We start from the raw sequence: 23746 nt of genomic DNA on the forward strand, positions 1-23746 counted from the left end.
TGAAATCCCGAGGCGAGGTGAGAGTGACTACTGCCCCTGACATCAAGACAGCATTTGACAGTGCGTGGAACCAAGGAGCCCGAGCAAAATTGAAGTCAATGAGAATTTGAGGATGAATCACCACAAGTTGGAGTCACATCTCACACAAAGGAAGATACTTGTTCTGTTGGTGGCCAATCATCTCCGCCCCAAGACATTGCTGCAAGAGTTCCCTCCAACATAAGGTCAAAAGTGGGGATATTTGCGAAATATTACAGAGTATTCAATTCCACTCACAACTCCTCAGGTAATGTCGCAGTCCATTGACAAGAATCTTAACTGGATCAGCTACAAAAGTACTGTGGCTACAAGAGCAGGTCAGAGGCTTGGAATTCTGTGGTGAGTAACTCGCCTCCTGACTCTCCGAAGCCTCTCCACCATCTACAAGGCATAAGTCAGAAATGTGATGGAATACTCTCCACTTGTCTGATGAGTGCAGCTCCAACAACACTCAAGAGGCTCAATAGCATCCAGGACAAAGCAGCCCGTTTGATTAGCATCCCATCCACCACCTTAAACATGCACTCCCTCCACCACCATTGAACAATGGCAACAATGTGTACCGTCTACAAGATGCACTACAGAAACTCTCCAAGGCTCGTTAGGCAGCATCTTCCAAACCCACGACCGCTACCATCTAGAAGGACAAGGACGGCATACACATGGGAACACCACCACTTGGAAGTTCCCCTCCAAGCCACTCATTATCCCGACTTGGTAATATATCGCCGTTCCTTCACTGTTGTTGGATCAAAATCCTGGAACTCCCTTCCTAACAGCACTGTGGGTGTACCTACACCACAGGGACTGCAGCGGTTCAAGGCGGAAGCTCACCACCACCTCCCATGTCTTAAGAGGGAACAAACGGAAACTTCCAGGCTGATGTTGTATCAATGCCCTTTCCTGAAACTAATTCGAAAGAGTAATTTCAAATTGAATGGGTCATTCAAACACAAAGATCCTGGCTGTCTCAAATTCTTAAGGTGTTAAACTCACGGCACAGGATGCATACTCAACGTAACCATTCACCTTATTTGGAAAAGGGCTTTGAACTTGTAAAAGGTTACATGATGAGACAGTCATGTTTTCTGTCTGCTTTTAAACTAGCAGATGCTGCTTGCAGAGAGAGAGAATGCCTTTGAAAGATACCAAACTAACTGCAAGTAATCCAAGCATACCTTGAAAGTGGAGGAAGGGCTGCCCCCCTAACTTGTCCCAATGTTGAGTTCACCTGAGAACGAACCTCCTGGAAATTTGACAACAACAAACCTCATAACTTACTGAGAATCCTTCGCTTTACCAGACTTTCACCTCAACTTTAAAGCACCACCTCCACCTAAGAAACTCCAGGCCTGGCACAAAAGGGACTGAGATAATTATAAGTGGCAACAGTGTTGTTTTACCTTCACCTGTATCTAATCTTTCTGCGTGTGAGAATGACGAGTGAGCGAGATGACGCATCTTAAAATCTGGGGCAAGAATGTGATAATAAATAACCTTCTTTATTTTATTAAACTTCACAAAAAGCTTGCTGCTGGAATTGTTTAATTGGAATTCTCACTCTGAGGGTAAGAAAACGCATACCTTTTACATACCAACGTACTGGTCACAGGTAGTAAAAAAGGAAGCACATAAATCCTGTCTGTGGCAACCGCCACAACATAATCATCTAAGGTACCTCAGTCTGTGGCTTCAGCATTTAACATGCTTGCCAGCTATTTATTACCCCAGCCCCGCTGGATAGTTATAAAGCAGAAGAGATTCTTACCCCAGATCAGCAGGAGATACCTCAGTGAGGCAAAGTACAACACAAGTGTGCAGACAACAAGCACGATACAGGCAAGGTTGGAAAGGAAAGGGACCGACCAGTTGAAGGTGCTGCAAGTTTCAAAAAATAAAAGGGAAAAAGAAAATTAAAATTGTAATTCACGCCAAAGCGATCTCCACCACGCATTCCAAAATCAAAGATATTTACTCTCTAAAGTTGCTCTTTCCTTTGACTCCAACAAATAACAGGCAAAATTATGTAAGTGGATTTAAAAAAAAAACATGCATTTAATGGAAGGATGAAAACAATGCATACATTGATAAAGCCAAGAGTCCAAGGGCATTGCATAAATCTTTCCAACACTGCATCTCTTCTAAAAGCAGTAGAAGAAAGTGGTGTAAATAGTCAGCAGGTCTGGCAGCATCTGTGGAGAGAGGAGAGTTAACGCTTCAAGTGGAATATGATTATTCTTCAGGACTGAACAGCTCTGAAGAAGAGACATATTCCACTTGAAACGTTAACTCTCTTTCTCTCTCGACAGATGCTGCCAGACCTACTGAGTATTTACACCACTTTCTGATTGATTCCAGGGCTCCGGCATCCGCAGTATTTCGCTTTTACTTTACTGCATCTGTTCTGCTCTTTTCCCAAATGAACTCACTTTACTTTACATAATTATTGATTTGTAAGTATTATTATGACAAGGATTGAGTATATTTCCATTAAAGGAACACTCCAAGGAGCAGCTTATAAAGATGTAATTCAGACCCTAACCATCAGCCTTACAGGATTTCATACTAAAATTACAATGTTTTTATTTGCTGCTGTTGGTAATTAGTGCTATGACTATGGATACTGCTGGCCTCCATTTCCCACTGTGCGCTTATTTAATTTGACACAGGGCCATAAAATGCTAAGTATAATCTCATTTTAACAACAGTTTTCCCCTCCATTGTATTTATAAGAAATTCTAGGTTACAGCACTGGAATGCATCCTACACCTGGCAATTCAAAGTCTTTTTTGCACTCTTAAGTTATATGAATTATGCAATGTAAATAGTGGGAATTGTATGCCAAGGAAGCACCTTTGAATTAAATGGAGTAAACAACATCAACAACTTAAGGCTAGGGAATGCCAAAAGTACTGAAAGATTGGGACAGTGGTAGCAGAGGGGAGATCTCTGAGGTTGGACCATCTCTCGCTCCAGGGGCAGAATTCTACATTGGTGGGATTTCATGGTCCCGCCTAAGTCACTGGACATTTGAACAGCACGCCGCGTGTTCCAGCCCCGCATCTGCCGTGACAGGGCCGTAAAATCCCACTCCAGGTTTGGGAGAGTGAGGTGTGCCATATACAATTGTAACATGAAGTAGTAGGGATTGAGCCCTCTTTGCAGTATTGGGAAAACAAATCTGACTGGAAACATTGGGGGCAATTTTAACCCCAAATAAATGAGAGTGAGTTTGGATTGGATGGTTTGTAAAATTTTAGAAGTCTCAAACCCGACATTACCCACGTCACGACTTGTCCAATGATCCAGAGGGTTCCCTCCCATTAAAAGCCAGCGAAACATGGCCAACCTGGTTGTGCCTCAATCACCTCAAGGCTAATGTCAGCTGCTCCAAAGCCCTTATGCACAAGTGGGGATACAGCCAAACAAATCCTGTCAACTGTGACTGTGAGGAGGCCTCGCACACAATTAAACATCTCCCAGAATGCCCTTGACTACCAAAGCCGCTATGTAGTCCTGAAGATCTTCAATTCCCGATTCAGAGCCTGTGTGGAACAGTGTTGAGGGAAGGTGTAGTGACACAACAAGACGGCTTCCATTTTTAACGGAGGGGGGATTTTGAGGGGTTGGAGCAGGTGGGTTGGGGGGAGGGGGGGTGCGTGGAGGATGATGGCAGGCAACCAACCTGCTCCCAGGACACAAGTTGGCCATTGAGATATCATAATGAGCTACCCAGCCCAAGTCCACCGAATTGGAGGTTGGAAGACTTCACACCACGCCCCGAGATGGTCGACCACCACCGCCCCCATCCTAACACTAACCCAGTTGCAGGCTATATCAGGGCCGCTGATTTCACTACATCTGAAGCGAGAGGAAATCTTAATCCAAGTTCTGGTTACGATGGCTTGCCAGCAGCAAAAGCGGATGAAAAAAAATGCAGAGACACCTGGCCCAGGATGGAAGAGGCGGAATGCAGAGAATGCAGCTGAAAGTCATGTTGTTAACTATCACTGATAGTGGAGCGTGTCAACTGGTTGCCTGTACCAGTGGGGACGGCTGCACATTTGAGGCACCCAGTCTCACTGCCATCGGGCTGGAGAGCTGCAGAGCAACTAATGGCTGATGTGATGCAGCTCGCTGAAGTGAGGCCTACTAATGTCAGGCTGCCTCATTGTCACCAGCCGGGTAGGTGTAGAGGGTTTCACTGTAGCAACGGTGCATCACTTTTACGGAGAACACAGGAGCACCTCCTTCACCTGGACTGCGCATGAAATAATTCCACGCTTAGCTCTTCTGGGCGTCTTTGGGTCCATCGCCTGTGGAAATGGTCAAATATCCATGCCTTAGGCACCATCAGTCGGTTCTGACTGGATTTGCATATTTAAAGGGGCCTGCCGCCTGAAACAGCGCTTCCAGGAATTAGCAGTCAGCCCCTTTCAAAATGCCACCAGTGTTTCCACGTGTGTTGAGGCCGTGACTGCCCCTTTAATGCATCAAAACAGAGCAGCGAAGCCCTTTGAATTCAGCAACACTTGCGCAGAGTGGAACTGGGAAACCTACGGAATCTGCAGTAAAACTTGCAGCATCAAAATGCTAAATATGCCCTTAGATGTTGGTTAGCATAATTTTATGGACTCATTGATTGGTTGCAACTAGAAGCATTAAAACCATAGTCTAATTTCTTGTTGTCTAAGTGCCAGGCGGCTGTAAGTGGCCATGGTCCTCCAAAATTTCTGATCGCAGCAATAATGGAAAAGCAATAGCTTATTGTTGGAGTTCTGGTCAAGCCAGTCTTTGACGTTGTCTGTTTCCTTTGCTGTCGGTCTCTTGCTCTTCTTCTGTTAATCCTTCCAATGATGATTAGACACTCCAACCATTCTGCACAGATAACATGCCCAAAGAACTCCATTTGTCTTCTTCTGATAATTATTTAGGGGTTCTCTCATTCTTCCGACCTCATTCAGTACTTCTTCATTTGTTCTTTTCTCCACCCAGCTTACTCCTGGGATCCTTCTTACGCACCACATTTCAAAGTTCCAATAGTTAAGAAATAAAGAACGAATAGAGAGGCGAAGAGAGAGAATAAGAGTGATAGAAAGAAAGGAAGGAAGGAATTGCATTTATATAGCGCTTCTCACAACCACAGGATGTCCCAAAATGCTCTACAGCCAAAATGTCTTTGAAAAGCAGCCACTGGTGTAATATAGGAAATGCAGAACCAATGAACACCCAACAAAGTCCCACAAATAGCTTTAAGACGGTGACCAGATAATCAGTTTTATTGACGTTGGTTGCGGGTTAAACACTGGTCAGAGCAGCAGGGATAATCCCCCCTCCCTGCTGTGCCAATGCCATGAGATTTTTTACAATTGCCAGGAAGGACAGAGAGGGTTTCAGTTTACCATTTCATCTGAATGTCAGCACCTCCGACAGTGCAGCACTTCATCAGTACTGGACTGGAGTTTTTTGCTTAGTCCAAGACCAGCATTAGTCTTCTCCGTCCATCTAATAGGTTGCAGTCAAATGCTCTGTGTTGTCCATCAACAAGGACTTCTGTAGCTGTAATGTTGTACAATGAATACAAGTGTCGCTAAAGGAACACAATCTGGTTCATTGACAGAGTTGATTATTGAAGGATCTGTTTCTCTCCTGATTATCACGACTAGTCTTCCAACTTGGATCTTTCTGCATCTTCTGAACAGTGAACGACCCTCTTCTGTTCAATCTTTCACGTTCCAACAGCTGCTTGAAAGCAAACACTTTTCAACTGAGCTGATTTTATCAAAGTGTAACTGGAACCCCAATCCAGAACGTGGCTCGTGTATCGATGTAGAATTAATCCTCTTTTGTATAATGAGCACAATGAGAATGGCCTGAAAAAACCCACCTATTTCACATAAAACTGGAATTTTATTAATTAAAAACCCAGAGTGACATGGCATAATCAAACTTTAATCATTTCACATTAATATATGCATTTTCCAATGAAAGAATGATAATACTAATTTCTTCTGTTTGAAATCCCAGCGACCCCAGGGAAATACATCAGATAACATGCTCACATCCTCATTATCACCCTTACGAGGTACACGACAATGCACCTGGGACAGGGCTAAGGAGAATGTACTAAATACATTATCGTTATGAGAACGTAGACTCCTTTCTATTTGTCAATAAAGTAAGCAATAATTAATTACTGCTCAATAATGTATTCCAGGATTAATATAGGCGCAATGTAAAACACAATAATGATGTGCAAACTCAAGATTGTTGTCAGATCAGATTAAATTCTTGTGACAATATACCACTCTATCATTTTCTGATGAGTTTTGATGTGTGCACAAGCCTATTAGTGGATAGTTTATTGAAATAATATGATCTGATTGGGCTGGTCAACAAGTGGGTTCTATTCCTCTGTATCATTGTACAAGTTAAGGAATCATCTACATTTCAGAAGTTAGCTCTTAAAGGACTCAGGCACCAAATAAAGTCCTAATGATTATGTTGTGGGAACATACAGGTTAATGGGTTCACCTATTGCATTGTGTTTTATTTAGCAATTTGGTCTCAACTCCAGGTTGAGATGAACTGCTGGGCCATTTTGGATTTCAGGGTAAAAAGGAATGGGATTCAGGTGCATTAAAGGCTGAATTCTTAATTTTAATAAAATAGAAAAACTTATATTTATACAATGCCTTTCATGACCTCAGGGATTCCCAAAGTGCTTTACAGCAAATGAAGTATTTCTGAGATGTAGTCATTGTTGTAATGTAGGAAATGCGGCAACCAATTTGCGCACAATAAGCTCCCACAAATAGCAATGTGTAATGATGAGCTCAACTGTTTTAGGGGTTGATTGAGGGATTAATGTTGACTAGAACATTAACACCAGGAAGAACTCCTATGGTCTTCTTCAAAACAGTCATGGGATTTTTTACATCCACCTGAGACAAGCTTGTCCAAATAGTGAGGATTTTGAGACATAAATGCACTCACCCTGATTTTGACCACACTGAGTCTACCTAAAAAAAATATTTCCCTAGTGTCTCAATTAATTATGACACTGAATAGAATATTAAAAAGAGAAAGAGAGACCCGCATTTGTATTGTTCCTTTCATGAACACTGGATCTCTCGATATCTTTTACAGCCAATGATGCCTTTCTGAAGTGTGGTCACTGGGAAACGCGCAGCTATTTTATTCACAGCAAGATCCCACAAACAGCAACGCGATAGTGACCAGATAATCTGTTTTTCCTTATGATGTTGACTGAGGGATAAATTCTGGCCAGGACACTGGAGATAACTCCCTAGCTCTTCTTCAAAATAGTGCCATGGGATCATTTGCATCCACCTGAGCAGGCAAATGGGATCTTGGCTTAAAATCTCAACTGGAAGACGGCACCTCCTACACTGCAGCACTCCCCCAGGACAGGAAGATCCAAACTTGCGCTCCAAATCTGCACTGAGTTTGGTGAGCTCACCCAGGACAGCAGTCTTGCTGCTATAATTGGCTTTAGTTCCCTGTGGTTGGGAAGAGGCCGAACTGAAAAGTTTGGTTCCTTATCTCTCGCCAATAACCCCTGTTGCAGAAGCAGGTCAATGCACATCTGGTGAGAACAGGATCGGGATTTGTGGTGATGTTCCCTGCGTGTATAACAGACTGCCACAACTCAGTCTTCCGGCTCACAGAATCATGGCAATTTGGACAAGGTACTGGATATTTGGGAACAACCAAAGGACGATATCCTAGCAAGGAGACAACAACCTTCAGGAGGAGAGAAATTAACAGGAAAGTTTAGAGAAAGGAAACAGAGAACCACTGCTAAATGGCCTATGTTTTGCGGATGAGATGACCTGTTCACTGTTATTAGACTACGATTACCATCTTTACCACTAGGGGCATGCACACTGAATCACGATAACAAGATAATACCATCATGGTCATCAGGTCAATAGGGATAGAAGAGGGACATTACCACAGACCACATGGACTAGCAGTTTTAAATCCATGACAAGATCTTCCTCACTAGATCACCAGCCAAACAGTTACACTTAAAGAGGATGATTTGATTCATCATTCAGCCTTATTCTACAGACGCAACTCCCTTCAGACACTTCCAGTTATGTCAGACCTTGCAGTTAGAGATTATCTAACAAGCTATTCCATTAAATCTGTGTTACATGGAAAACAAGTCCCCTCGTCACTCCCCTCCCTCAGTGCTTTCCATTCAAGGCAAACATTTCCAAACGTTTTTTTTCTCCCACTCAACAAAAATACACAAAAATAATTCCTGCTCCCCCAACACTCCTGGGGAATAGCCCCCCTTGTGACAGAAAGGGACCCTCTGTAAATCTAATCACCAGTTCTAATCTCTTTCCATCATCTAACCCTTTTGTTGGTACTCAGGATATTGACAACACTAGCAAGGCAATATTTGGTGCCCATTCCTAATTGCCTGAGAAGGCCAACCATGTGGCATGAAATCAGTTGGAGGGTAGCCCTTTAAAAAAAAGGCACTGAACACTTGGAGGACAAAGTATTGCCTTGTGCTGATATACTACCACTTATCATAACGTAATGTCACAGCAGCTACAGCAGCTAACTCTCTCTGGTATAAAGGTAGGTGTCATCTTTAATTTTTTGATTGTTCCATTAATTGTCAATTTTTGAAAGTCTCCTGGGGTTTGGGCCGATGTCTTCAAGCTCCAGGGCAGTCACTAGGAGCAATGCATGCGATGACTGGCATTCTACTAAGTGGGATGCCTGTACCTTGAACATAATCAGGGTTTGGCTTTGCACAGATTACAATTCTCAGGTTACTGAGGCGAAGGTGATAGTTACAACCTTGAATCTAAATGTTGATCCCTAACTTGGCTTTCCCTCTACACATCCATGTCAGAGACTCATTAACGCACCATTGCACGCTACATTATCTGCCTCTCTTGTTTAGGGTTGGCTTAATAGGACTTGTATTTTTTGTCCTTGTCGGATTTTGCCTTTCGCCTTGCTTGCAGCACTTGGTTCTGGATCTTGGTGTTGCAGAATCTATGTGCACGCACTTGCTGATAATATAATCCATTTACAAGAACCTGACTTTGAACTACACCCATGTACAAAGCAGTGATGTGCCTCCATCAGGAAATAACCAACAGTTATCCACAGCAGCTCTATAGATCTGCTGAGAACTAGGAAGATTGTCATTTCACACGCAAGCCACAGGACGCATGACAAGGCTGATTGATCACCTAATGAATGCTGGAACATATGATCGAGATTTCTTCAATTGAATATTCATATATTTGTTGTCTAATATCACGATTGTGCTTCAGTAAATCCTAGAGAGAGAAAAAATTGCTAATTGATGTATGCCTTCAATCTGTGTTGTGGGTTTCCACACTGTCGATAAATTCCTAACATTATTGCAAAATACGAAGACTAATAGATGTGATTATGCACAAAATCAATGGCTACAATCTATTTGTAGCTGATTAATTCACAGCAATATATGATCACAAGATGATGAATTGCGATTGTGTGTATTTACCAGCTACAATTAGTAGCTAAGTGTGAGAGAGATAATATGAAAGCATAGGAGGAATATTTTATTGAAGTCATGGTCTCTCTTTTGCCAAGGTGAATTAACATATTGTAAATGCCATTAAGTAGCAACACTCCAAAGCGCACTAACAAACAATACACAAACTCAGCGCGAGTCACAGGCTATTCCACTTAACAATAAGCCCTGTAAAAGCAGGTGTTCCAATTCCAGTCTCCTGACTTCCATCCACTTCAATGCACTCAATTTCAGAAGAAAGCAAAGTACTTCACTTTTAATGATAGGATTCAAGTAAAATTTTGTTGCAACTTTTAGAAATTTAGTTTCTGGGCTTTATTAGATTTTACACTCAAAGCCATAGTTTGAAAGTAATTTATCGCCATATATTAAGTTCCGAAAATCAATTAGTAGCAGTACAAAAAGGAATTCTAATACAAACATGCTCATTCTTAATAATTTAAAATTGATTTTAAAGGGAGCTGAGTGTGTATTTTAAGAAATAATTAAATTTGCTTTACATTACATTCTGTCCAGCTGCGGGAACCTTTAGCTACACATTATTAAAGATCTTGCGCTGGGTGTACACATCCTGTTCACAAACTTTACTTTCTGCAGTCATGACTTCTAGTCTGTTCAGCACGTCCCATTCAATCTCCTATGTCATCTGTCACAATGCAGTTACAGGTAGTGCCCATTAGATGGCCCTGTGGAACAAATTTCAGCTGTCTCTCCCCCAACTTTGTCCCCATCTTGTACATTAAAAGAAAATCACATCTATCAACTGACTATGAACAATATCATGGGCATTTTACTACCATTCAAAATGTGAAATACTTTATATCTAAACAAAGTGTTTTATATTAAAGGTTGAAGTTTGAATTCCAAGTTTAATCAATGCTGTTCCACCTGGATGTTTCTGAATGTGCTCAGTTTGGGACAGTACAAGTTAGAGTTCCCAGGACAACTGCAGTGATCTTAAAACAGTGGAACTGCCCTGTATAAAGTTTAGGTCAGAAATCTCCACATCTGAACTTCAGATCCCAGCATGTTGAGCTATATTTACATTGAATAGGAGACTGAGCATATTGCTTGACAAGATTAGCATCGCTTCTATGTACATCAAAGGCAGAGCAAGCCTGGCACATAAAAAGAAACCACTCCAACTAAATCTTTCCGAGGTAAAATCTCCCTCTGTCTCATTTTACTCTGTGACCAACACCGTGATCGATCCACTCGTTTTGACTGAACGGTTTGACAGCAGCTGCAAAAGAGGGTTTTTAAAAAATAGTTTTAACTACACTGTTGGGAAAGTTGCAGCCAACTTGGGGCGAGGTGTTTCTGAGAAGCAGAGCTGCGGTGTCTGACAGGGGAATAGCTGAACCAAGAAGCTGGGACCAAGTTACAGGAAAAATTGCAGCCGAGTTCAGTGAAAATCAAAGTGGCCACTACACTGAATCCCTGCGACACTTTCAAGGAACACAGCAGCAGGAGCTGGACAGCAACAGCTACTAGCGCACTATTACATTTGTGACGTGATGCAGGAAACACTGGAACATTAGGAACAGGAGTAGGTCATTCAGCCCCTCGAGCCTGCTCCACCACTCAACTAGGTCACAGCTGACTGGCGTCTCAACTCCCTTTACCTGCCTTTGCTCCATATCCCTTTATAAAGTAACTAACAAAAATCTATCTTCGCATTGAAAGCTTCAACTGCCGTAGCCCTTTACAGGACAGAGTTCCAGTTTTCTACAACCCCTCTGTATGGCAAAGTGTTTCCTAATTTCCCTTGTGAATGTCCGGGCTCCATTTCTGAGGTTATGTCTGCGTGCTCTTGATTCCCCCACCAGAGGAAACAGTTTCTCTGTACTTACTCTATCAAATCCTTTTAAATACTCGAATATATCACCCCTCAATCTTCTAAACTCAAGGGAATACAACCCAAGTTTATGCAACCTGTCCTCATAATTTAACCCTCTGAGCTTTGGCATATTTCTGATGTATCTATGTTGCAACCTGTCCAAGGTCATTACATCCTTCCTGAAGTTTGGTGCTCAAAACTGAACACAGTTCTCCAGATGGCATCTGACCAAGGATCCAGGCAGCTAAAGCATATTTTTTTTCCCCTTTATATTCCGTCCCCTTGAGATAAATGTCAACATTCCATCAACCTTTGACCTATTCACTAACTTTGCCGCAGATGGGAACAACAAGATAAAAGTCACAATTCCCTCTACCAGATTCCCGAAACATGTGTTGCCTCTAATGTGCTTCCTCGTTATCCAGGGCCACATATACATTGGAAGGGGTTCGGTTTATTAATGTGTAAGAGGCTTGTGACCAAAGACTCAACATTACATGTGTCGGTATGACTTATCCAGGGAGCAGCATAATTCATTCATTTTTGCCAAATGTGGAACACACTTTCCTTATTACAGTTTTACACTGGTATGTCCATGTTGGTGGAGGACTAAGTTTGGCTTTCAAAGACAAATTGTGCAATGTTTTAAACTGGAAGTTGAAAATGTGAAATCAATGTAATGGTAAAGGCTGCAACATTCAAATTTCCATTTCTGCGTTACCTTCGTGGCTATTCTGAGAGCCTGGTAGTTCTTCCTCATCTCAATCCTTGCCCTTGCAGCTTCTGAACCAGCAACTATTCACTCAAAACAAAAACAGAATTACCTGGAAAAACTCAGCAGGTCAGTTCTGCTGAAGGGTCATGAGGACTCGAAACGTCAACTCTTTTCTTCTACGCCGATGCTGCCAGACCTGCTGAATTTTTCCAGGTAATTCTGTTTTTGTTTTGGATTTCCAGCATCCGCAGTAGTTTTTTTGTTTTTATAACTATTCGCTCAATCCACATCAAGGTAAGGCCTATCTGGAGTGCCCTCTGCTCCCAAAAAATCATCTTGTTTCATTGTGTACCAACCTTGGCTCAATGGTAGCACTCTTGCATCCAAGTCAGGAGGTGATAGATTCAAACCTCTCTCCTGACGCATGAGCATATATTCTAGGTTGACACTTCAGTGCAATTTTGAAAGAGTCATGCACTAATAGAGGCACTGCGCTTTGGGTGACATATTGAACTGACAGGTGGATACATCCATGGAACTATTCGAAGAAGGGGAGAGGATATCTTCCAGTGTCCTGATCAATATTTATCTCGCAAATAGCTCCACTAAAATAGATAACCTAGCTATCTATCTGATTAGTGTTTGTGTGGCTGTGCTGTGTGCAATTCGACTGGCACATTACCAATATGACTACACTTCAAAAGTCCTTCAATGGTGGAGCAGTAATTTGGGACGTTCCAAGGATGTGAAGGGCTCTATTTAAATTAAATAGAAATACACGTTCCTTCTTCCTTTCACCAAAAAGGCTCATGGGATCAAAGCCAGAAGATCAAAGATAGAAGGGTTTCAGTTTGTATGCGTAGCCCTTGCCAATGCAGTGTGATTTGTTTGCTGCATGACTGTATTTCCAGCTTATTTGGAAGTACTGGTGATTAAAGCACTTGTTAATCACTTGAGAAGTGTAAAAATGGGCGTTGGTGCAGATCCATGGTAAACGACCAATTTCTGTGAGTGAAGAAAGACGATTTTAACTGCTTAGGGAGTCACTGATGAGGGGTTATCAATTTAAAATTGTCACCATAGTGACGGGTATGGGGAAATTTCTTCAACACCTTGCAACACCATAGAATATTTTCGCCACAGTGAGTAGTTCGGGCAGAAGCTTCTGAGGGAAATGTCTAGCTATTTGGAGCAAAGTTAGGTTCAAAGCTTTGCGGAGAGATCAGGTCAGTGGAATTAATTTTGGATTTACTGTCGCAAGGAGCCAGCATGCACACGATGGGCCAAACGGCCTCCTTCAGTGATATGGCTATCTGTGGCTCAACGGAGAGATCTTTAAAAAATTCTTTCATGGGATGTGGGCATCGTTGACAAGGTCAGCATTTGTTGCCCGACGCTCATTACCCTTGAAGTGAGTGGCTTGCTGGGCTATTTCAGAGGAAAGCTAAGCGTCAACCAGAGCCAGAATTTCAGACTCCCCCACCAGCAGGTTTTTAGTTGGGGGAAGGGGAGCGTGAAATTGAAGGAACGGAATTCCCACCGGGTTCCCACCTGCCCTGACCATGCAGCAAAGGGCCGTTTCCCGCCCAGCCTCGATTTTTAGGCTGGCGGCTGGATTTAGCTAGCATAGGGGAGCCCAAAAGAGAATGGGCCAGGGCGCCTCCACCAGAAGCCCTCTCCTGACTGCGGGCACCCCTCTTAAGGTCCAGTGGCTGCTGGACCTCCCTCCTTCCCGTCCTTTCCCCCCGAACACCCCGATTGCTTCTCCCCAGGCCTTCCCTGCCCTCCCCACCCTGGGATCCCTTAAACTTGTTTGTCCTCCGTTCCCAGGACTTAGGCTCAGGCATGTTGATGCACTTCCTCTTCAGTCCACTGCAGCTCTTGTCGCTGTAGGGACTGGAGGGCTGACAGCCAATCAGATTGGCCGGCAGCTCTCTAAGGCGGGACTTTCTCCTGAGCGAGGGGCAGAGGTGCCACCTGCAGCCCCTTGACGCTCAGTCGAACGTGGGTTGGCTGCAGGGCACTCGGAGTCGGAGGGGAGACCCCACCATCTGAAAAATTCAGGCCCACGTTACTGTGGATCTGGAGCCACGTAGGCCAGGATAGTAGATTTCCTTCCCTAAAGGGCATTTGTCAACCTGATGGGACTTTACAACAACTGATGATAGTTCCACTCTTACTGAAAGTAGCTTTCAAATCCTGATCTTTTCAGTGAATATAAATTCCACAAGCCTGGGCCTCTTGATGACTAGTCTAGTGACATTACCACTGTGCCACCATCAACCCCACAGCCTTATGAGTGTTGAATCTGACCAGAGGAAAGCCAGATACAATCATCAGTTTGATAGATGGATGAAATTCACAAACAGAAAAGGATGAACTTATTTCCAGAGAGGGAATTGTAACTTCAATATTTCACTGACTATAAGTAATTACTAGTTGATGAATATCTAATCATTGTGATATTGTCATATATCACATGAGGGATGATCAGGCTATGTGATCTATAAACGTCAGCTTTATTTAGCTCAAAACCAACAACAATACTTACTTTTTGATTCTTTCACCAAACGATGCTGCCTTATCCAGGATATTTTGAACTGTAATAACAATATCTTGAACCATGTGGATCTTGTCCATTAATCCTTTTTTTTCAGACTCCTAGAACGAATAACAAACATACAGTCAGGAGTACAGAGCAGGTAAAGGAGGTGGTAGGAGGTGATGGACAAAGCGTTATGCCCAAGCATTATTGCCTGTGATGATATTGGCTTATTTGTTCTATCACAGCCTGTTATGGCATTGAAAATACAGGCTCCCTCATAGAAAATGGCCCACTTTGACTCGAAACAGAAACTTCAAAATATAGATGTTCCATCTGGCTAGATGCCTGAGAGGGAGAGAGAGAGATAGAGAGAGAGAGAGAGAGCAGAAGCTATTCCATTCAAGTACAAGCATCTTGTGGGCTTATACGTTTCACTGGTAGCTCTATTGAAGTTTAAGAGTGACAGTGAGAGCAAGAGTGACAAAGACGTATACTTCAGAATGAGACAACGAGCAATAAATTATGACATATAGGTTAATACCCAAGGAACATACGAATTAGGAGCAGGAGTAGGCCATTCAGCCCTTCAAGCCTGCTCCGCCATTCTCTAAGATCATGGCTGATCTGATTCTAACCTCAGCCCACATTCCCGTCTGCCACACATAAACTTTCACCCCCTTGATAATCAAGGGCCTGGAACTGTCAGAACTTTAGAGTATCATTGTTTTTGTTCACATACTGTTTAGTAGAATCCGTTTGATAGTTTACAGCATAATATACAGTCCAGTGAAGTGTTTATCCTACTGCATTCCAGAGTCAAAAAAGACCACAACAGGACATGGGACATGACCAGCTGGCAAAAAGAAGCATTTCGGATTTGATCCCTGGGCTCGCTACAGATTACTGCAATTTTGGACAGATAAAGGCTCACTCCAGGTAACAGTCAGTAAATGCTCATCTACTACAATGATCTGAGATACTGGCTGGAATTTTCCACTCCCGCCAGCTACCAGTGGCTGGTGGGGGCACTTAATTTGGTGGGAGGAAAAATATCTGTAAAGGTGAGTCGAGCTTCCCGACAAACAATGTCAGGAATCCCGTTTGCATTCATTAGCATCTCATGCATTCTCATTAAAAGGCTACCTCGTCGGAGCTAAGTTGATTCTCCAAATTAAGTTCCCCGCCAGCGAGAATTTGGAACGTTCAGTTTTACGATTGCCTCTAAGTGGCGTCCACCTGGCGAGCTTCACCTCTTCCACAGCTTTGAGGTCTCTAGATGTTGCTTTCTCCTTCTTAGGGACCTCGCAAAACTTCAATCGAGTGCCGTTAGCAAACATTGCACTAAGGCTGGGCACGGGGGGCGGGCTTATGGGGGAGGGGGGGTAGGGGAGTGCCTGGGGAAGTGGGGGGTGGGGGAAGAGAGCATCCGGGGAATGCCTTACTGGTGATAGGAGGGAACAGTCACAGCCAGAGGGTAGAGTGGGATGCGGTAGGGTGGCAGGGCCAGGGTGAGAATCTGGTAGGTGAAGGTCTCATCCGTGGCGGGGGCTCAGAGGGGGACTAGACAGGTGGCTTGGATAACGGGAGGGGGCAGGGGCAGGGTGGGCAGGGGGACAATAATGGGTGTCGACTCTGAGGGGAGCAAAGGCATGTGGAGGTGGATCGTGGGTAACGGGGTCCAGGGTAACGGAGGAGGTTCAAGGTGACAGAGAGGAGAGGAATGGTGATATTGGGTGGGTCAAGGGCGATGAGGGGCAAGATGGTGGGTGACAGGGGGAGGGTCGAAGGTGGTAGCGTGAGTTTGAAAGGGGAAATGCACCACTTTTCAAAACTGATCTTGGCCACACCGATCGTGGGATCCCTCGAGGTGGGAGGAAGGTCTTTCGGGTGGGTGGAGTTCAAGGTCAGCACAAGTGGCCGACTAAAGGGAAATCTGGATGTCAACTATGCTCAGTTGTGTTCTCCTCTCTATGGTGAAGCCCCATTGCAGCAGGTTTGTTTCTGACTCATGGGTCTCTTAACATTGAGATCCCAGTGAGGGGCGGAGCTGCTGTTCATTCTGTGCCATTTGCCATTGGCTGCTGTCAGAGGCAGGGATGAAGGGAGGGAGGGAGGGAGGTGGATGCCTCCATGGGGCACAGCTGGTGGAGGGCAGCCAACTCACGACTCCAAACCTCCATCCTCCCAGGTGAAGGGTCATGGCTGACAAGGGATCATGTGGTTAGTCTGTCTATCCTGCCAAGGCAATGGTCTCTATAGAGTTTCAAGGGTGGTGGAGACAAGCGGAAAAGTGCCTGAGTGAGGCTTCTTGTACATGGCTCTCATCACCCTGGTCAAAGGTCAATGTCTCCATAAGCATTCGTGTAAGGACGAGCGGAACACCCATCTCTGGTCCTTCAGGATGTCCTTTATGTTGAAGGGATGGGGTGGGAATGCCATGTCTGGATGGTGGCCAGGTGAAGGGTTTAGCACTGTCCTGCTGCCTTTGAGATGGAGGGAGACTGTAAAGGATATGCTCACTAAATGTCTCACTTCAATTCATTCACACATCCACTGAGGCGTCAATGATGCAGGCTGCAAGGCAACCCTGTCTTGGTAATGGTTCTCATTCCAGAGGAGAACTTAGAGGGTCTGTCACCGATTGACACAGGGCCATGAGCAGCAAGGGCCCGAGCAGCAAGAGGCAGTGGGGCCTCTACAAGGTCAAGAGGCTGGCACATATGGACCACTGCAACAGCCCAAGCATGGGTGTATCGCTGGCGGTGGTCTTATCTAGAGATGAGAAAAAGGCAATGCCAGAGGCGCCCTCGTAAGTCCGGGATGTGATTGCTCACATCTGCCAGCTTCTCTAGTGCAAGCTGTGGCCACAAAGACTCTAGAGGAGTAGTCCAGAACTGCCGGCCTTCATTGAATGAATGTCTGTCTGGGTGCCCTTTAAAAAGGGCACCCGAGCTTTCGACCCCATGAGGTAACAGCAGGGTGGCGACTTCCTACCTGTCCTTCCATGAGGTTCACCGAGCTCCTCACTGATACGCAACTAAAGAGCTAAAAAATGGAAGATTGTGCGTATTACCCAACCTGCCACCCAGCGGGAATCAAGCCAACTTTCCTGCCTGTCACCAGACATCTTCAGAATAGAAAGTCCCGCCCACTGAATCAGAGAAAAGTATTGATAAAACAGTAAAAATAATGCTCCACAGGGAGGAGAATGACATGGACATTTCTCCCCACAACAAAAACAGTTATTGTTCTTACAATCAGAGACTGCTCCAATAACTGTTGGATTGGGATGAATGTTCAGAGAATTCTTTACGCCCTCCCCCTCAACAAATAATTGCGCAGATCGGATTTGGCAGGAGAGTCGCAGCAGGAAACCAGAGCGTGCGCGTTGACCCTTGGCATTGCCAATGTGTAGTTAGGAGCAGGTGCAAAGGGGAAGGGTGCGTTCACACATGCATGGAAACCAGAGGAGACTTTCCATTCATTTTTATACATGCCACCCAGGGGTAAAAGGCAGAAGGGGCATCAAGTCCCAAATGCATCATGTCCTGTGCAAATGAAACCGAGATGCCCCAGAGAAGAGAAGTCTACTGTTGAAGATATTGGAAGATGAAATGGAAGTGCTTGTGTGCATTTTGTGTTGAATTTATATGGTGTGAGTAAGTGTTGAACATAGCTGCTCAAAGGCCTTTTTTTCAAGGATGCAGTTGGTTGCTTTTCCTTGTGTGTGAGAATTATTTGGAATCATTAGTGCGTGATGTTTCTGTGAATATATTTTGATAGGCTGCTTTCTCCCAAAATTGAAATTAGAACCAGTTTGCTCCATGTTTGCATCTGACGTTTTCCCGCATTAGATCAACAGTTCAAACATTTTTCCACTCTCTGTCGACACCTTCCCTATTCCTACAGACACCTTCCCCATTCCCCAGACATCTTCCCCCTTCCCCAGACACCTTCCCCATTCCCCAGACACCTTCCCCCTTCCCTACAGACACCTTCCCATTTCCTACGGATACCTTCCTTCCCCATTCCCCAGATACCCTCCCTATTCCCTGCAGACCCAATTCCCCCTTCCCTACAGACACCCTCCCCATTCCATACAGATAATTCCCCATCCCTGACACCCTCCCCATCCCCTAGACACCTTTCTTCTTCCCTGCAGACAATTCCCCAGACACCCTCCCCATTCCATAAACAACTCCCCATTCCCCAGGCACCTTCCCTCTTCCCTACAGAAACATTCCCCATTCCTTAGCCACAGAATCAGAATCACAGAATTTTAAATGCACAGGAGGAGGCCACTTGCCCCACATGTCTGCACCAGCTCTCTAAATGAGCATTATGACCTAGTGCCATTGCCCTGCCTTTTCCCCCTACCCCTGCACATTGTTTCTATTCAAATAGTCATCTAATGCCCTCTTGAACGCCTCCACCACACTTCCAGGCAGTGGATTCCAGACACGAACCACTCGTTGTGTGAAAAAGACACCTTCCCCCCCGTCCCTGCAGACACCTTCCCCATTTCCTACAGACAATTCCCCATTCCCTACACTTTCCCCATTCCCTACAGACACCTTCCCCACTCCCCACTCCCCACAGACACCTTCCCCACTCCCCACAGACAATTCCCCATTTCTTACAGACACCCTCCCCACTCCCTACAGACACCCTCCCCACTCCCCACAGACACCTTTCCCATTTCTTACAGACACCCTCCCCACTCTCTAGACACCTTCCCCACTCCCCACTCCCCACAGACACCTTCCCCACTCCCCCAGACACCCTCCCCACTCCCTACAGACACCCTCCCTACTCCCTACAGACACCCTCCCTACTCCCTACAGACACCCTCCCTACTCCCTACAGATACCCTCCCCGTTACCCATAGAGAATTCCTCATTCCCTAAACACCTACCCCCTTCCCTACAGACATCTTCCCCATTCCCCTAAGGACAAGTCAGACATTATCACCATTCCCTACATACATATTGGTTATATGTCAAATACAAAATGTTTAATTAGATATTAAGATTACTTCAAGTTAGTCAGGTGGATAAAACCAGAGGACATAAATTCAATTATTGAAATCTAAATTAAAGCAGATGCTTTATTACAAAGAACTTCTTTACACAGAGGGAGATAAATGCTCGGAATAATGTGCTAATGGAGACAAAACATTGGGGACATTGAAATTGTTTAATGGAAGAATTAGGATAGAAGAGGTGAGTTTTGATGCATTAAATTACCTTTTCTCATCTTTGCCTTTTCGTAGAAGAATAAGGTGAAACTCGAGAAGATAAAGCAGAAACATCTATAAGTCACCATGCCGTATTGTAAGCATGAATACCTTTAAAGTAAGCTGTGATAAAAACACAGAGCCCATGGAGATGATCGACAGTCTGCATCTGCAGCTTCACTCATATTTGGCCATTGCTCTTTAACAGTTTTCAGTTTCTGCTCAGTTTATGAAGGTCTATGCATTAGAATGAATACATATAGTAGGGTGTAACTCTGGGACTGCAGTATGGGAAGTTGAACTGAGGCTAAAAACTGGTCTTCAATCTTTCTTGTTCAAACATTTATTCGCGGATGTTCCAGTTCAGAAAACACATGATCATCTCCATGACATGGGGATTTTTGCACTGCAAACATTCTGTGGCTGAGCAACAAAACATATTAATTCACTTTGTTCCATTGCTGGATGTGACAGTACAATGACAAACTTTAAAATCCTACTGTGAGCTTCTGTATGTTTTTGATGTACGTGGAGGATTCCAATATTAGATCACACCTTGACTTAAGAGAATATTTATGGCCTGCACCGTTTCTAGTTATTAATCAAATAACACATACAACAGAGAAACAGCCCATTCAGTCCAAATGGTTCATAGCAGTGTTTATGCCCCACATGGACCTCCTCCTATCTCTCTTCATCTAACTGTGCTAACATATCCTTCTATTCCTTTCTCCCTCGGTTTGCTTTAAACTTTTAAATGCTATTCCTCTCAATGACTAATAATTATTAATAATAATTGAAACATCTTAATAGCCATTATGTGCACTTTATGTCAGTTTGGAATTGTTTGCTCTGCTCCAGTTAAGTCAATGCAGTTTGATCTCCTCAGTCTGGTCATGACAAGCTGCTGGATATTAGACGAAGCCACCGATGAAAGCTTGCCTGCCGTTTGCAGAGAGTGAGAATGGGAAGCTTGCTGTTTGCGCGATGGAGTCAAGTAACGCTTCCCACAACCCTCCAGGACAAGTTTACACTTGCAGCTGTAGGTGCAAAGTACAGCTGAGAGCAGAAGGCGAGGCTCCTGCTGGGTTTATTCTCACTTTCTGATCAAACAGCACAACAAGATGAAAACACTACTTTACAGCACAACGTACGGCTGTTTCTGGTCTCAGACTGGAATCATTATGGATCTAAACTCCACTGTACCCAACACCGTAACAAAGCACGAGAAGAGGAACATTGCTGAGTACCTCAGGCTTTCTTTATCGTTCCACTTTGAATCAATGCCACTCTCTCTTAAGGCAGACTAGCTGCTCCCTTTAAAACAAAAACTGACACCAAGTCTCTGGAAGATTTTGGTTTCCTGGTCCAATTTCTAGTTTTGAGCTTATCTGGATGTACATGTATTGGTTTCCGTTCTGCCACTTTTCTTCCCACTTTTAAAGTTAAACTCCGATTGAAAGACTGTACCAGCATGATTGCCCCAAAGCTTCAACCGTCTTCCTCGCAAAGGTCCCAGTCTTTGTCCTACCACCAATTGGAGGCAGGATATCTTCCTAAGGGAGGTGAGATAAGAGCCTATGTCTTACAGTGTTTTTTTAACGGCTGCTTTAAGGTCCAATATATTGGTCATATTGCTTTAAACATATTCTGGTGACATTGGATTCCATCTAATGCTTAAATCGGAAATCTACGGATACGCTTAAAATGGAGAACTTAAGGAAAATGGATCAAACCAGTCCTGTTGAACCCAGTAAATCGTAGAGAGGAAATAAAACCCACCTCTGCAATTTGCAGTTATAACTCTATTAGCATGTCTCTATAAAGAATACTTAGAGATATTACAAGCAGAAAGTGTGGGACACTTGCTCAGCTTTTCAGGGAATGGTATAGAAAAGGATAAAATAATAAATGTGTCGGAAGAGGAGAAATTCTGATCCGATGTCGAAACAGTAATTCAGCTGCAGATTTTTAAAAAAATCCAATATAGCTCAATGGCCCATAAACAGGAGGCAGCCGCTGTCAATAGACTTCAACAGTGTGGAAATCTGCGAGGGGTCCAGTCTGAGATTCAGATGCTACTTTCTCACTGGGCCAACTATCACTTGGGCAAAGAGTTAAATTGATGGGTCTAGGGCATAGTGAGACCTGGAAAATGTACTAGAAATGCAAAATATCTCTTCAGAAGCTTGTCTGTGGAAATCCACATCTGGCACAAATTAAATTGATTTTATTTGTTCGTTCATAGGATGTGAGTCTCTGGCAAGGCCAGAATTTATTATCCATCCCTAATTGCCCTTGAGAAGGTGGTGGTGAGTCACCTTCTGGAATCGCTGCAGTCCATATAATGTAGGTCCACCCATTGTGCTGCTAGGGAAGGAGTTTCAGGATTTTAACCCAGTGACAGTGAAGGAACGTCAATGAATATCATGGGAAAATGGTTAGATTTTCTCTTGATGCAAGTCACTGACTGGCACGTGTCATTTGCCACGCCAAGCCTGAATGTTGTCCAGGTCTTGCTGCATGGAGGACTGGACTGGAATTGCGCATGGTACTCAGCAATCACCAGTGAACATCCCAATTTCAGACCTTATGCTGGAGGGAAGGGATTGGAGGATGGTGTTAGGGCTAGGCTTGATGTGAAAAACAGAAAGGAAAATCTTGAGCCAGGTTACAGGTGATGAGGTCCCAGACAGTGTTCTTCCTGGAGACAAAGAAATGATGGCGATTCAGGAGCTTCTACACATGAGGATCAACAGGAGCATGATCTCGCGGTTCATTGGGAGGGCCATGTGCTTCATGGGCTGACAATTCAACCCACTGGGGCCCACTTTATTCTGTAGGAAGGTGATGGGAAGAATGCAGCAGTGGAAATGAGTGATCCACTTGATGAAGTGGAGTCATTGGAGTGATTGAAAAGGTCACATTGAAAGCTACCAGAGCTATGTACTACACCCTCTTCCAAGAGGCTGATAAAATGATGCCCTGAACACCTTGCATGAATTTCCACAATGCTACCCACTTAGTGTTACAGGCAGGAGTTGATCTGGTCGTATTAAACATCATCATGTGCTGAGCCATTGCGAGAGTGGGGGAGGAGTCTAGCAGCAACAGCACCAGCTTGGCACCTCAGAGATGGCACTCAATGCGGAGAGCAGACAGTTTGCAGTATCAGGCGATAATGGCAAATTAGATGTGCCACAATCAGATCACTCATGCACTTCATTCTTGGTAAAAATTAACAGTGTTGATACATTTTTAGGTTCGTCACAGCAGTATCCTTGAAGAGCATTGAAAGATTCTGTCCTTGCTGAGAGAGAACATAATACCCAATCATTTCTGAAAATAGACATGGGCTAAAGGTGCAATCCTGCCAGTTTCACTTTGCTTCCTTCTTTTATTCGAGCCCTTAAGGGTGAAGCAACAGGATTGTTTAACAATCCATATGCGGGGGGTAGACTTCTCCACCTCTCCTGCAATGAGGTCCAGAATCAAGGTCATCGAATGCCGTCAGACAGTGAGAAAATATGAGAGTAAGCTGCCCGCTCCACATGGGCGGTAGAGACAGTAATCTTGTGGCAATAATGAGGTTAGGTCATCAATCTTACCAAAAATTAGATAGAATTTTTACAGCACAGAAACAGGCCATTCAACCAAAATGTTCATTGCCCGTGTTTCTGCTCCACATCAGCCTGCTTCCATTCTCCTCCAGTTAACTCTTGACATGCTTTAGTGCTGAAGAACAATGAGCAGCCTTGGATGTAATAAAGGTTCTTATGTTAATTGAAGCAATC

The 23746-nt window shown here is 44.1% G+C and overlaps 1 protein-coding gene across 1 annotated transcript in view; it reads right to left on the reverse strand.

Moving 5' to 3' along the window:
- Positions 1-23746, reverse strand: part of LOC144668399 (multiple C2 and transmembrane domain-containing protein 2-like) — a 474049-nt gene that overhangs the window by 29428 nt on the left and 420875 nt on the right. The window contains exons 20-21 of the mRNA XM_078530407.1: positions 14723-14832; positions 1808-1917 (exon numbers count right to left, since the gene is read on the reverse strand). Coding sequence (XP_078386533.1) covers positions 1808-1917; positions 14723-14832 — 220 coding nt within the window. The remainder of the gene's footprint in view (positions 1-1807; positions 1918-14722; positions 14833-23746) is intronic.

The sequence above is a fragment of the Cetorhinus maximus genome, chromosome 26, assembly GCF_964194155.1.
Source record: "Cetorhinus maximus chromosome 26, sCetMax3.hap1.1, whole genome shotgun sequence".
NCBI classification, from domain to species: domain Eukaryota; kingdom Metazoa; phylum Chordata; class Chondrichthyes; order Lamniformes; family Cetorhinidae; genus Cetorhinus; species Cetorhinus maximus.